Genomic DNA, 16,002 nt, shown 5'->3' with positions numbered 1-16,002 from the left:
CCTAAATTTTGGGGTAATGAAGTTCTCTATTTCCTTCTTTATAACTAATCTGAAAATAAGAAATCTGTGTGAATCCACTTAAGCAAATTATGCTTTTGAAGAAAATATAACAGCAACACAAAGAAATATTGGGGTCAAGTGTACTGATCTTCTGATTGTTGAGAGTGGATCTGTTTATCCGAACTTAAGCATTTACATGTTGCAAAATGGAATTTTGATGTGAGTTGTGGGTCAGATGCTGGAGACATCCTCCTCCATCGATGATTCCAGGGGCTGAACAAACAAGTATTCTGGGCTGATGGGCCTATACACATTGTTTCTGCTGCTTTGCTTTATGGTTGATATATTTAGTGCAGGGGTGGCGAACCTTTTTGAGAGCCTGTGCCCAAATTGGTGAAAATCTAAAAAGTTATCTTGTGTGCCGTGGTAATTTTGAGCAGAGATTATCATTAACTAATGACCAAGGAACAATAATTATGGACTTTTTCTGTGGAAAAAAAGATGAGTCCTGTTAGATATTACATGAATTCATTGTTTTACTATAAATAGAAATATAACACAGACAGATTTAAATAAATGGAGCATTTCAGAAAATCTGTTAAAAATTAATATTACTTTTTAAAGGACAATTGAAATATAACATGCTTTCTACATAGTGTTGTTATTGTAACTATTTTCTATCCAAATACTGATGTGTTCACCAGGTCTGGGAGGATTTCAAAATGTATCATCCAACATCACCATTCTCGCAACTGTTTAGCTGGCACTAAGCTAGCATGAGACATTTCATGTGTGTGAATACATCTCATTGCTCTCAGGTTGTAAAAATAATTATTTGCTGCTCATTTGGCAATAAAAATAATTATTATTTATCTTTTTATTATGGGTGGTTCAAATAATTGAGATGCTGAACTGCATGCTGTGTGCCAACAAAATTTTGTACATGCCATAGTCTTGCCCCCCCTGATAGTGGACCAATGCTAATATGAATAAAGTTGCCAAACTTGATTGCAAAAGTACCCGCTCTTCACTTTCGTTAACTTGATGTTTCTGATTGATTTCTAGCACTGAAAGTCACATTAAAGTTATTCTCTTAATTTATTTACTTCCTCAGCTTCATACAATCAGTTTTAAAGGAGAAGGAAATTAAAGAATCTCTAATCATCAGAGACACTTAAACACTGTTCAAAGATCTTTGAAAGCAGTTGCCTATCCAATGACATGAGAGTAGACTGTGAGCAGGTCTTCTAGATGTGCTGCTTGAGGTTTGGTTGTCATGAGTGGCCCGATGTGCCTTGCAGAACGTCTCTATGGAAAACTGGAATGTGCAGGGCCAGAAATACTGAAGTGTGACTGATGGAATGCATAGCGGTACATGTGCAGTTGGCAAGCCAGAAAAAGCACAGACCATTCCAATATAAACTGCTCTACATTTCCTGGTGTAGTTTGTGGCAGCGGTTTCAAAATTACTGTATTTAACTCTTCCCCGCCAGAAGTTGCTGCTAGTTTTACCCAATAATTAATGGGAGTGATACTGGCCTCCTCATCATTACTGCGAATGATCATCCATTGTAATTGCAATCCAGAGTATGACACACTCTTTCTTTCTTTCTCTCTCTCTCTTTTCTCCTAATAGGCTTTTGTTTTTTACTGACTGTCTTTTATAACTTCTATTTTTGTTCTGATCTTCATCTCTTAATTCCAATTTTTACTTTATCTTATTATTCTGCTGTGTTAATTGTCTTTTTACTCCTTTTCGTTATGTGAAAATCTGCGTCCATCTTCTTACTTATTAATCCTGCTCTCACTATACCTGAAACAATTCTTGCATCATGACTTTCACAGTGGTGAAGCTTGCAGTGACACCAGCTCAATGCACTGTTCCAGGATATCTGTGTGGAGGTTCCATTGTTCTCGTGAATGCAAGGGTTTCCTTCAGGTACTCCAATTTTTTCCCCCATATCTCAAGGACTTTTGGTTGATAGATTAACAGACCATGGAATAGGTTTTGAGTAGAGTTGGGGGGGAATGGGAAGCATCTCAATCTGAAAGTTTGACTGTCCATCTCTCCCCATAGATGCTGCCTGACATCCTACGTTCCTTCAGCATTGTGTGTGTTAGTGGGTTTTAAGGTCTGTATCCATGTCTACTAACCTTACCTGGCATGAAGTATTTATATGTCAGGTCTCCTGTTGGAGGAGAGGTGGATCAAAAATCCCCTTCTGCACTGTCCCAGTCTAATTTAACTCTTTTGAGATATTGGGCATTACTAGTTTGGGAGGATTAACTCATAGCAGGATTGTTCCTAACATGATGCATCAGGCTACTGCCACACAAATTTCAGTAATACCATATTACGATACACACTATTGCAATAGAAGATCAAATTTTAAACCATGCAGAAATATTATAATTATTAACCTATCATTTTACTTTTAGGCTGAGCATTCGACTGAGGTTTTCACTGTATGGGTAGGTGGAACCAGAAGGGAGAGAACAATGACCTGGGGCTGGCCCATTGCTTCAAAACAGCAACAGCAATATTCCACTACCAGTTCAGGGTCTTCCACCTTCTCTGCCTGATGGTTCTTTGAAGTAAATGTGTGCTGTCTCCCTTTTGTCATATATAGAAAGAATATGAATGGAGTGATGAGGTAGGAAGCTTTAGGTGGTCGAGCAGCGGAGAGCCCAGACAGTCCTCTTGCATTCAAATTTCCCATTGACACCAATTCCAGTCAACAAGGCAAATACATTCATCTTCGGTCACTAGCATTAACTCTGTTTGAAGTATGGAACGAGGGTCTTTTTCTTCCCCACATATTTACACTAATTCCAATGGAACCAAATGTTAAAGGATTTAGCATAATAACCAAAGTAATAGGTTTAACACCAAAGAAGTGTAGATTTAAAAGATGTGTGTGAGTGTGGAAAGGAGTTGTTAAAGGGTTGAGAGCTGTAAGTGATATCAGCACAGGAGAGAGGAAATGACAGAGATATGAAAGAACTACGGGTGAGTGAGGAGTGTGCACGTTTATAGTAAGCATCTTCTGAGAGTCAGTAAAACACAGTAGGAAAGTGAGGCATATTCGGAATTGTAGTGTGTCATATAATAGAAGATCATAAGCCGTGTTCATGAAATGCCCAGCAGTCCTCCTGATTATTAATGGGTAGAACTACAAGTTATGGTATTTACATAGGGCACAGTTAAATGCAGAAATCCAGAAGTTTCTGCCACTGCTACCATGCTCCAACATGGGCTTTGTTGTTCCTGTCTTCATAAATGTAAGCTGAATAGAAATCACTCTTATAGCATGGGTTTAAGCTAATTACCCAGGATTATTAAAGTAATCTCGGTAACTTGAACCTTACAGAGTAGCAATCACATTGTACCTGAAATATCAAGCATCAAGTTACATTTCTCTCAGAAAATTTCTACCATTGTAAATCCTTTGAGAAATCAAGAAGTGACCTTTTGTGTTTTTGTGTTTTGTTATTTTGTACATTTCTCATAACCGGTGTATTTCTTAATATCTATATTCCTTTTTGTACACTGATTTACAAGTCACTTTTTAAAACTTTCTGTATTGCTGTGTATGAGAATTTGTCAATCTAATGAGTTGAATAGTCTCCACAGTGAATCAGCTGATCTTTAATGTTGTAGATCACCAGTAGACTGGAAATTTGCATTGCTAAATCCATTATGTACAATAGATGCACACAAAGTGAATTTCTGTTTATGGAAGAGATCCATACTAATTTATTTTCAAATCTTATATCAACTTGCATTGCAATATTTTTATTAAATTATAAATTTCTATCATAATACCTGTGACAAAAACCAACTACATTCTATTTTCAGCACCTCCCATTTTCACAAGTGATTATAATAGAAATTTGTTCAGACTATTCAGACAGATTCCATTGTAAAATGCGAATGACACATAGTATAAATACTAAGTCAGTAAAAGCTATTTTTAATAGAGTCTGAATCAATAGAGTAACATTAACTGTCCATTTCCATCCTCAGATGTTGCCTGGCCTGTTGAGTTCCACCAGCAATTTTTTCTATTGCTTATCTATTAGAAACTTAATTAAACATTATCACCAAAAGTAGGTATCAATGATACGTGATAAGACTCAGCCCAAGAATAGCTTTAACAGATGGTGAAACCTTTTGCTCACTGGCTCACAAACATGCGATATGGAACATAGATCACTACAGTACAGTACAGTGGTACAGGTTCTTCAGCCCATGTTGTTGTGCATCCCTTATAACCTACTCTAAGATTAAATAAAATATCTAACAAACATCTACAAAAAGGAAAAAACTGTTTTAACTAGCAAACAATAAACTACAGTAAATAAATAAATAAATAACAGTAAATTTTTTAAAAATGATCTCATGCTAACGCAGACTTTAACTTGCCATGTGTTCAGTTGGCAGATTTCCCAGCTGAAGTATTACAAAAATTCCAGCTGTTTAGACTCCCTTGTTCCATATAGTTATCCTTTTAGTGATGATCAGCTTTTCTGAAGATTGAGACCGCCACCTTAATTCAGGTATCTGAACTTCCACATTGTTGCAAAAGTGAAGCCCTTAACCCAGCAGTTTTGCAGAAGATCCAGACCTGCCTGTTAAAATATTAATTTATTGTCTTAGTATTTATACTCAAATAAAAAGGCTCCATTAAAAATGTAGTAATCCAGCATTAAATAAATTGAAGTCAGTTAGATTTAGATTTACTACTGTAAATGGATGTAGACATTACAAATGGGTGCAAGGCACAGCACAGCTTAGGGCTTTCTGGTAAAGTAGGAAGGAAGCTCTGTTTAAAAAATGTTTATCATTTATCTAATGGATAGGCAGATTGCTTGTAACTACCGGGCCTACTAACATAAATTTGTTTTTTTCTTAGCAGGAACTACAATATAAATAAAATCAACTATATGTTTGCAAAATATGCTAAAAACACAATGGAAACATTGAATATTACAGATCTTAGCAAGGATAAAAGGTTCATGTGGACAGTAAGTGAATATTTTAAATCCTCAACAAATTTATACAGATTTAGCCTTAGGACTATATAATTTAGTTATATTTGGAATATTCCCAGTAGCTTTTAACCCTATTTTTATTTGCTTGATAGAATGAAAATGCAGAAAGTACAAACAAGCAAATAAAAAGCTTGCTCTGCACCCCAATTAAAAATGGAAAGAAGAATAAAGTTATAGGTACTGGAGCTTCTCTGAACATTTTAATATATGTTTTTGTTGCTTGTATGTGTGGGGTTTTATGTACATTTTTATTCATTCTATCAGCAATCCTTAAATGTTCACTTCGTATCTTCAAAGATGTTAGTTGGGTAGAGAAATAATAGATTTTTGGTTCTCTGCTGTCTTATGTACTAATTTCACTGGGATGCATTAATTATTGAAAAAGCTTGGCTAAATACTGCAGGAGATTCGTGTTCCAATCTAAGTTCTTAGCACTGCTATTATTGAACTGAGAAATATGTAAAGTACAAATTTAATTGTTCAATTATTCAAAGCTACAGCATGGTAGTAGGCCCTTCCAGCTCAAAGTGCCCGTGCCACATAATTACACTCGTGTGAATAATTAATCTGTTAACCCTCGCATCTTTGGAATGTGGGAGGAAACCTGAGCACTCGGAGGAAGCTCGTGCAGTCAATGGAGAGAATGTACATACTCTTTACAGACAATTGAACCCCAGTTGCTGGCATTGTAATCGCACTACAATAACCATTTATCTGATAAAAAAACAATAAAGATTTATTCCCCTAACTCTAAATAGGAATGCATCCCTTTGAATTGCATAACTATGAATGCATATCGAGGGACAGATGAAGAGTGGTGATGATAAATGTAGAGGGCAGGATCAAGATGAGTGGATATAAATGAATGGATATTGGTGGTTGAAGTGATAAATGGATTCGGACAGATGAACATAGATGAATTAAATTAACTGGGTGAATTTAGATGGAGGGAAATTGATGCATGGGATTGATGAATGGCTGTAGATGGATAGATATAGATGGTGGACTTTGATATGAATATTGATGGATAGGTATGACTATATAGATGCTAATGGATGGATGTAATTTAATGGATATTGATGAAATGAGAAGGATGAATGATATAGAAGGACTGATAGAATGGATATGTATTGATTGAAGATGTAAATCGACAGAACTTATAAGTAGGTATAGAGGAATGATACCTGTTTGCATGCCAATTAATGGATTTAGATTGTTTGATATAGCTAGGTAGACTCCGATATAAAGACATAGATCGATAGATATTGACATATTGGTTGATTATTTCTCTAATGTTCCTCATGAGCATTGAACCTGAATCAGTAACCAAGTTTGCCAAGTCATATGTTCTCTTCAACCAGGCATCAGGCCAGATATTGTGCATGGAAAGATAGGAATTCATCTATGTAATAGAAGAGATTTTCTTATGAACCATGTGCACATTCCTGCTAGTCTAGACAAAGCTTTAGTAAATCCCTAGATGTCAGCTTATTGTAAAGAATGGAGAAGTGGTTTTCGGGGATCCAGATAAAGTTTTGTTTAAGTTACATTTAATTAATTAACTTAATCTAAATTACTAATTCCCTTTTTTACATTTAAGATAATATTTTTATTCTTTAAGTGGAGAATGCCGGAAGTTCTCCATAAAATCCAGGCTTATATCTCTGATGGAGAAACAATTTTTTTAAAAAGTGGATTGAAATGTACAGAAAGAGAATGAAATTCATCTTTGTGATAGAATGGAGATGATAATAGTGTATCAGCTACATTCTAGCTAATTTTCTTTTCCAAATGTGGAGGAAATGCACAATTGGCTACTGATGCATGGTTGGATCTTTTACACACATTACGTATAAATATACCACATTGCTCTTTTCTTATTAAGAGGAGGTTATTTTTGTTAACATGATATTTCACCTTTGAGCAGTGTTTTATAAGTGTATGCAACATTAGAACTACCTTTCTTCTTTAAATGAAGAACTACGAATCTAGTCCTTTAATCTGTTTTCAAAATATTTCTGATTTCCTTACACCTTTTGATGTTTAACCAATTTTTAAACAGTTTGGTTTTAGATTTGAATTCAAAAAAAGAGCAGTTTCTCTGTCATATTGGTTTGGATTTGGTGTTACACTTCTTGAAGTTTGCTTTGGATCCAATTTGGACTCATTTTGTAATGTAGTAAAAATTAAACGGCTGGATACTAATGCAAGGTGTCGACCCAAATGGTCAACAATTCCTCTGCCTCCATAGATGCTGACTGACCCACTTTGTTCCTTCAGTAGTGTGTTTACTTGTTCCAGATTAAAGCACCTACAATCTCCCGTGTCTCCATTTTGTAATGCAGTGGGACCTGTTCTGCCTCTTAAGGTTCCTCGTGATTCCAGTAAGATGGCGGCACGCTCAATCAGAGTGGTTTCTACAGGGTCAACAAAGGGTGCTACTGTCCTATTGAAGTGTTTTTCTAATGATCGCAAGATCCTGCTATACATTAAGAACTTAAAGTACTGCTGGACTATACTATCAGCAAGATGTTTGCTGGTGGAGAAAGTGCAGGAACCGTGCAGTGTGCTGCTGCCTGAGTCGATGGCGGCTTACAATCTAATAGCGAGTAGCAGACTTTGTCGCCTTCTTATGATGAGAAGACTCTTTTGATCATTGTTAATCAGGTGAGCCGCAGTTTTGATTCGCTGATTTATTGGCTGAGTGCGGGGGGGGCGCGGGGGAGTAGCGGGGGATCTGCAAAGCCTCAGTCGTAGTCTGGACTAGGCCTTAAGCTGCAGAGACACCTATTTACAGCCGCCAGGAGAGAGGCGTCGTAGCCAGTGCGCCCCACCGGGGGTGGTGTGGCGTGACGTCAGCAATGGAATCGGAGCTGTCTCCCCAGTGTTTGCTCCGCAGAAGGCAAGCTCTGCTGTGGTCGACTGCAGTTTTTGGTGGCACTCCGTGGACTCAAGGCCTCGAGCTGTGGGGTTACCTGTTTTACGGTGCCAGGACAGAGCCACCTGAGCTGTAGCGCACCACCAGGGGCAGCTTGGTGCAGCGTCTAGGTTGGAATCAGTGCTGTCCCGCGTCCCCCCCCCCCCCCACAACCCCCGTGTTCACTTGGCCAAAGACAAGCTCTATTGTGGTCAACTGAAGACTTCAACGGACTGAAAGGTTTGGACTATATATTTTGCATAGTCATATTTTAGTGATATTCTATATGGTCTTGATATCTTGTATATGTGAGGATTAGGCCTCAAGGCGTGGTGTCACCTGAGAGAGGCATCGGAGCCAGTGCTCTCCACTGGGGGCGGTGTGGTATGGTATCCTGGCTGGGGTAGGTGCTGCACCCCAGTGTTTGCTCGGCAGAAGACTAGCTCTTTTGTGGTCAAAACTATACATTGGTGGTGCGAGTTTTGGACTCTTTTATTGTGTGATTGTGATATAATTTGTGCTTGCTATTTGACGTGTGCTTTCTGCTGTGTATGACTGTTTGTACTGTGTTTTGCACCTTGACTCCAGAGCATTGCGCTTTGTTTGGCTGTATTCATGAATAATTCGAGCCTCAGCTGTGGCAGCGTGTTTGTGTCCTTGAGCAAGGCACAACCACTCATTACTCTAATGTCTGTCCAAGGAGTGGCGCCCCACACAGACTTCCAATCTGCGCCTTGTAGGGCGTGAAAATGCCCGACACAGGCCTCTCATGGTCTGAGTTGACGTTCCCTCCCTTAGCTGAGTACTTCTTAGTTTTCAGTGCGGACTCGGCAAAGCTAAAAATGTCTTCAGATTAATGAGCAACATATGGGGATCGACCAAGTACAGTGTCCACAGCAAGGTGAAGCTGTCCCAGAGCTGTGTTCTCCCTGCACTCCGTTGTAGCGTGGATGAAGTCACCGGAGATACAGAGTCACTGTTAGATACAAAGCAGCTTCTTTATTCGACACAACAAGGTACAGCAGGCATCATACCGATGGAGACGTTTTTGGTAGAAAGGTCTGCTAGCCCAATATGGGCTCAATATTTATATGCTAAACACAAGAGGCAATCGCTACTTACAAAGTTATAAACAATGCTTCCTTTTGAAGCTACATACGAAACATCACACCTTCTGACTTCATCCTTTCCTCCTGACGCCAACATGTCTGGGTTGATACTCACAGCCTTTAGGAGTGCAAGTCAAATCCACAATACATTTATTTGCTATTTTACGTGCTAACATAGAGGGCAATTAATATTTATAAAGTATAGATAATACTGTCTTTGAAACTACCTGTAAACTTCACACTTCCATCTGCAGCGTCTGGCTAGTATTCCAATATTCACAGCTTTGAGGAAATGCATTGTTGTGAGCTCAATCCAAAGTACTTTGTCAGACAGAAGACTGGTGGCAAGCCATTCAAGTGTAAATGAATCATCTACCCAAAAACTCACTCTAACGGTCCCTCCTCTTGACCCTCCTGGACAAAAATTAAATTTCTACCAGGAAAGGCCAACCTAGGAGGATCTGCTCAAATAGGGCAGCAAAAACGCCCTGTTGTGAAATTCCCCCCCCCCCAATTTTATGTACCTCGATATATATCCTAGCATTCCCTAATCGCTACCTACCAAATGTTAAGCAGAGAGGCTGTTCCAAGTCTTTAGGAATGCGGCTCCTTTCGAGTGTCTGTCGGCTCTTTCCCTGCAGGCTGACTGCAGCTTAATCACATTCCTTTGTTTTCAGCCCTTTATCCTCTGGTCGCTGAAATTCTCTTTCCAGGAGCACCCACAGGCCTCCTCAACGATGTACAGGAAGGGGTTGGGGTGGCCTCTATGTAAATGTCTGCAAGGACCTCTCCCCAGTGGCACCCCCTTCCGAACTGTCCAGTCGATCACTGGCTCAACTGCTGCAAAGGGCCCAGTTCCTCATACTGGAGGTGACTGCTTCCAGATGCCATGTGCAGTCTGAAATGCCATCGAAGTGGTGGAACTTGCCGTCTCTGCTTTAACTCAAAAATCCCTCCCTGTCTATTTCCCAATAATTTTCTACAGTATGCTATAAAATTAATCATCTACCTTCAGCAACCAGCCTTCTCTACAGAGTACCATCATCCTCACACTTTAGCAGGCTATTCATGGTTTTCCAACACCCTCTCAGTGTCCTCTGCCACGGTCTCGGCGTTTTCTGCCCTTGCGTTTTCTCCAGGTATGTTTTCATCAGCTGTGGTCAGGTCTGGCATGGCCGATTGGTGTTCCTCTCTTAGGTTCTCTGTAATTACATGGTTACTGGGTACATTTGATACCCCGCTCTGTCTGTGGGAGCAACAAGAGGGTGAGCCGTATGCTTTAACCTGGGTCCAGTGTTTCCACTGGCTGCCTCGCCGAGACTGGACACAGACACACATATCACTGGTTAAGAGTACCGTCTGTGGTCCTATCCACCTGGGGGCAAACCCTGGCCTTTCCAGCAGCACCCTCACCATGACTTGGTCGCCGGGCTGTGGAAGGACTATCCCCTTTTCCTCTGGCTCTCTCTGATCAGAGATTTGCTGCTGTTGTTTCACTCAGTCTTTAAACACTTTAAGTTGGTTACAGAGGTCTTTCACATATTGGGTCATTCTATCCCTGTAAGCCCCAGGCACCCTGTGACCCGTAATTACCTTATAAGGGAGTTTCATTTCTCGCCCCATCAATAACTCGTAGGGGCTGAGACCCACAGTGCGGTTCGGGGTTGCACGCAATCTCATCAGGATTCCTGGTAATACATCAACCCGTGTCTTTCCTGTCTCAGCTATAGCTTTGGCTAATGCATTCTTGATTGTTCGGTTCATCCTTTCTACCATCCCTGAACTCTGGGGGTGGTAGGGTACGTGGAACCGTTGTCGAATCCCTAGCAGTCAGCACATTTCCTTCATCACTTTCTCCGTGAAATGTGCTCCCTGATCTGAATCCACCTGAACTGGGGCTCCCCACCTTGGGAGGATTTCCTGAACTAGGATCCATGCAGCGGTGCGGGCGGTGCAGTCCCTTGTTGGGAAAGCCTCTACCCACCGGGTGAAGTGATCCATAATTACTAGACAGTAGCTTTCCCCCTGCTTTTTGGCAGGGGCCTGTGAAGTCTATCTGGATGCTTTCCCAGGGTCCCCTCGGCCGAGGCTGATTTGCCAGCTGTAGCTTTCTGTCCTTACCAGGGTTATGCTGGGCACAAATGGTACAATGGTGGCAGAATTTCTCAACATCCCTGCCCATCCTTGACCACCACCAATCCTGCCAGAGGGTTGTGATCATGCTCTGCCTTCCCTGATGCATCGCCCCATGATATAACTTTAGTAGTATCTGTCTAATACAGGGTGGGGCCACGTTGACTCTTTCCTCCCCATGTGTCCAGCACCCATCTGGTCCCTCCTTTGCTCCTTTTCTCCTCCATTTTTCCTTCTCTTCTGCCTCTACCTCTTCATATAATTTTACTAAGCTGGCTTCTGTCGTTTCCTCCTGCACACTTGCAGTTTCAATTGCCTGTTGTTCCTCTGCTGCCTTATTCGCAGTAATGTCTGCCCTCAGAGGAACTGGGAAAACTTTATGTTCTGGAGTGGCCGCAGTCTCTCTGAGTATCCCCCGGTGTTTTCAGTCAGTCAGTGTGTCAGTTTGTATAGGGTCCTACTTAGGGGGTTTATACAGACCCTCCTCTATTTTAACTGGGTTTATCTTTACTCGACCACAATCTTGCTTGTGTGTAGCCCACATTGCTGGGAACTGCTGACAAGGTAACCCATAGACACCATCCTGGCTGCAGTCTCTGATGATCGGGGCAGCCGTGACTATGCTAGACAGGTTGTGTATTCTGTTGGTTGTGCGTGTTCGCTGCCCCTGACTCGTCCATATTTCTCCCTTTCCCGAACCTATAACAGCTCCTGCTTCCCTTAAGATGTCTTTTCCAAGGGTAGTGCCCTTGATATTTGGACAAATCCAGAAATACACTGGAAGCTGCACTCCCCCGATTTCTAGTATTTGCTTCTCGCTTCTTTCTGCTTTTACTGTTTTCCCTCCGACACCCCTGATATAACTGGCCTGTCCGGTTGTTGGTAAGGGTACGTCTGTTATCGATACTGATGCCCCTGTCTCCACTAACATATTGCATTGCCATCCCCCTAACAATGCCGTCTAGCTGGCACTAAGCTGGCATGAAGCATTTCCTGTGAAAGCATCTAATTGCTTTCAGGTTGTAAAAACAATTATTTGCTGTCTTATTCGGCAGTAAATATAATTAACCATATAACTATGTAACAATTACAGCACAGAAACAGGCCATCTCGGCCCTTCTAGTCTGTGCCGAACGCTTCCTCTCACCTTGTCCCACTGACCTGCACTCAGCCCATAACCCTCCATTCCTTTCCTGTCCATATAGCTAACCAATTTAACTTTAAATCACAATATTGAACCTGCCTCAACCGCTTCTGCTGGAAGCTCGTTCCACACAGCTACCACTCTCTGAGTAAAGGAGTTCCCCCTCATTTTACCTCTATACTTTTGCTCTTTAACTCTCAACTCATGTCCTCTTGTTTGTATCTCCCCTACTCTCAATGGAAAAAGCCTATCCATGTCAACTCTATCTATCCCCCTCAATTTTAAATACCTCTATCAAGTCCCCCCTCAACTTTCTATGCTCCAAAGAATAAAGACTCAACTTGTTCGACCTTTCTCTGTAACTTAGGTGATGAAATCCAGGTAACATTCTAGTAAATCTTCTCTGTACTCTCTCTATTTTGTTGACATCTTTCCTATAATTCGGCAACCAGAACTGTACACAATACTCCAAATTTGGCCTTACCAATGCTTTGTACAATTTTAACATTACATCACAACTCCTGTACTCAATGCTCTGATTTATAAAGGCCAGCATACCAAAAGCTTTCTTCATCACCCTATCCACATGAGATTCCACCTTCAGGGAACTATGCACCATCATTCCTAGATCCCTCTGTTCTGCTGCTTTAATCAATGCTCTACCATTTACCATGTATGTCCTATTTTGATTAGTCCTACCAAAATGTAGCACCTCACATTTATCTGCATTAAACTCCATCTGCCATCTTTCAGCCCACTCTTTTAACTGGCCTAAATCTCTCTGCAAGCTTTGAAAACCTACTTCATTATCCACAACTCCACCTACCTTAGTATGATCTGCATACTTACTATTCCAATTTACCACCCCATCATCCAGATCATTAACGTATATGACAAACAACATTGGACCCAGTACAGATCCCTGAGGCATACCACTAGTCACCAGCCTCCAATCTGACAAACAGTTATCCACCACTACTGTCTGGCATCTTCCATCCAGCCACTGCTGAATCCATTTTACTACTTCAATATTAATACCTAACGATTGAACCTTCCTAACTAACCTTCTGTGTAGAACCTTGTCAAAGGCCTTACTGAAGTCCATATGGACAACATCCACTGCTTTACCCTCGTTAACTTTCCTAGCAACCTCTTCAAAAAATTCAATAAGGTTTATCAAACATGACTTTCCACACACAAGTCCATGTTGACTGTTCCTAATCAGACCCTGCCTATCCAGATAATTATATATACCATCTCTAAGAATACTTTCCATCAATTTACCCACCACTGATGTCAAACTCACAGGCAGATAATTGCTAGGTTTACTCTTAGAACCCTTTTTAAACAATGGAACAACATGAGCAATATTTCAATCCTCCGGCACCATCCCCGTTTCTGTTGACATTTGAAAGATTTCTGTCAGAGCCCCTGCTATTTCCACGCTAACTTCCCTCAAAGTCCTAGGGAATATCCTGTCAGAACCCGGAGACTTATCCACTTTTATATTCTTTAAAAGCGCTAGTACTTGCTCTTCTTTAATCATCATAGTTTCCATAACTTCCCTATCTGTTTCCCTTAACCTTACATAATCCCTCTCCTTAGTGAATACCGAAGAAAAGAAATTGTTTAAAATCTCCCCCATCTCTTTTGGCTCCACACATAGCCATCCACTAAGGGACCAATTTTATCCCTCACTATCCTTTTGCTATTAATATAACTGTAGAAACCCTTTGGATTTATTTTCACCTTACTTGCCAAAGCAACCTCATACCTTCTTTTAGTTTTTCTAATTTCTTTCTTAAGATTCTTTTTACATTCTTTATATTCCTCGAGCACTTCATTTACTCCAAGCTGCCTGTATTTATTGTAGATATCTCTCTTTTTCCGAACGAAGTTTCCAATATCCCTTGAAAACCATGGCTCTCTCAAACTTTTAACCTTTCCTTTCAACCAAACAGGAACATAAGGATTCTGTACCCTCAAAATTTCACCTTTAAATGACCTCCATTTCTCTATTACATCCTTCCCATAAAACAAATTGTCCCAATCCACTCCTTCTAAATCCTTCTGCATCTTCTTAAAGTTAGCCTTTCTCCAATCAAAAATCTCAACCCTGTATCCAGACCTATCCTTCTCCATAATTATATTGAAACTAATGGCATTGTGATCACTGGACCCGAAGTGCTCCCCAACACAAACCTCCGTCACCTGACCTATCTCATTCCATAACAGGAGATCCAACACTGCCCCTTTTCTAGTTAGTACCTCTATGTATTACTGCAAAAAACTATCCTGCACACATTTTACAAACTCCAAACCATCCAGCCCTTTTACAGAATGGGCTTCGCAGTCTATGTGTGGAAAATTAAAATCTCCCACAATCACAACCTTGTGCTTACTACAGATATCTGCTATCTCCTTACAAATTTGCTCCTCCAATTCTCGCTCCCCATTTGGTGGTCTATAATACACCCCTATAAGTGTTACTACGCCTTTCCCATTCTTCAATTCCAACCAGATAGCCTCCCTAGACAAGCCTTCTAGTCTATCCTGCCAGAGCACCGCTGTAATGTTTTCTCTGACAAGCAATGCAACACCTCCCCCTTTTGTCCCTCCGATTCTATCACACCTGAAGCAATTAAATCCAGGAATATTTAGTTGCCAATCACACCCCTCCTGCAACCATGTTTCACTAATAGCTACAACATCATACTTCCAGGTATCAATCCATGCTCTAAGCTCATCCACCTTTCTTACAATGCTCCTAGCATTAAAATAAATACATTTAAGAAATTTTCCACCTCTTTCTCTCTGTTTATCACTAACCGTGCAAACAACTTTACTATCTCCTTTTTCTTCCTTCTTCCCTACATCTGTTCCTACACTCTGGTTCCCCTCCCCGCTTGTATCTAGCTTAAATCCACTGGAGCCTCTCTAGCAAACCTACCTGCAAGAATATTTGTCCCCCTCCAGTTCAGGTGTAAACTATCCCGCTGGAACAGGTCCCACCTTTCCTGGAAAACTGCCCAATTATCTATCAATCTGAAGGCCTCCCTCCTGCACCATGTCTTCAGCCATGAGTTGATCTGCGCTATCTTACTATTTCTAAACCCGCCTGCACGTGGCACTGGTAGCAATCCTGAGATTGCTATCCTGGAGGTCCTGTCCTTTAACTTGGCGCCTAACTCCCTAAACTTGTCTTTCAGGACCTCCTCACTCTTCCTACCCATGTCATTGATCCCTACATGGATCACAACATCTGGCTGCTCACCCTCCCTCTTGAGAATACTGAGAACTCGATCCGAGATATCGCGGACCCTGGCACCAGGGAGGCAACAGACCATCCGGGATTCTCGATCTCTTCCACAGAACCTCTTATCTGTCCCCCTAACTACCTAATCCCCTATCACTACTGTTCTCCTCTTTTCCCTCCTTCCCTTCTGAGCTGAGGGTCCAGTCTTGGTGCCAGAGATGCAGCCACTGCAAATTGTCCCTGGTAGGTCGTCCCCATCAACAGTATCCAAAATGATATACTTATTACTGGTGGGAATGGCCACAGGGGTGCTCTGCTCATTCTGTCTATTCCCCTTCCCTCTCCTGACAGTCACTCAGCTACCTGTCTCCTGACTCTTAGGGGTGGC

At 41.1% G+C, this 16,002-nt stretch overlaps 1 protein-coding gene across 3 annotated transcripts in view; it reads left to right on the top strand.

Moving 5' to 3' along the window:
• Nucleotides 1-16,002, top strand: part of pde5ab (phosphodiesterase 5A, cGMP-specific, b) — a 119,271-nt gene that overhangs the window by 54,176 nt on the left and 49,093 nt on the right. For 2 of the 3 annotated variants that reach the window (XM_072253156.1, XM_072253154.1), the window contains exons 8-9: nucleotides 4,917-5,028; nucleotides 5,148-5,232. In XM_072253156.1, coding sequence (XP_072109257.1) covers nucleotides 4,917-5,028; nucleotides 5,148-5,232 — 197 coding nt within the window. The remainder of the gene's footprint in view (nucleotides 1-4,916; nucleotides 5,029-5,147; nucleotides 5,233-16,002) is intronic. The other variant, XM_072253155.1, reaches the window with a different exon arrangement.

Source organism: Mobula birostris, chromosome 3, assembly GCF_030028105.1.
Source record: "Mobula birostris isolate sMobBir1 chromosome 3, sMobBir1.hap1, whole genome shotgun sequence".
Classification (NCBI taxonomy): Eukaryota; Metazoa; Chordata; class Chondrichthyes; order Myliobatiformes; family Myliobatidae; genus Mobula; species Mobula birostris.
This window is presented reverse-complemented; position numbering and strand designations above follow the sequence as displayed.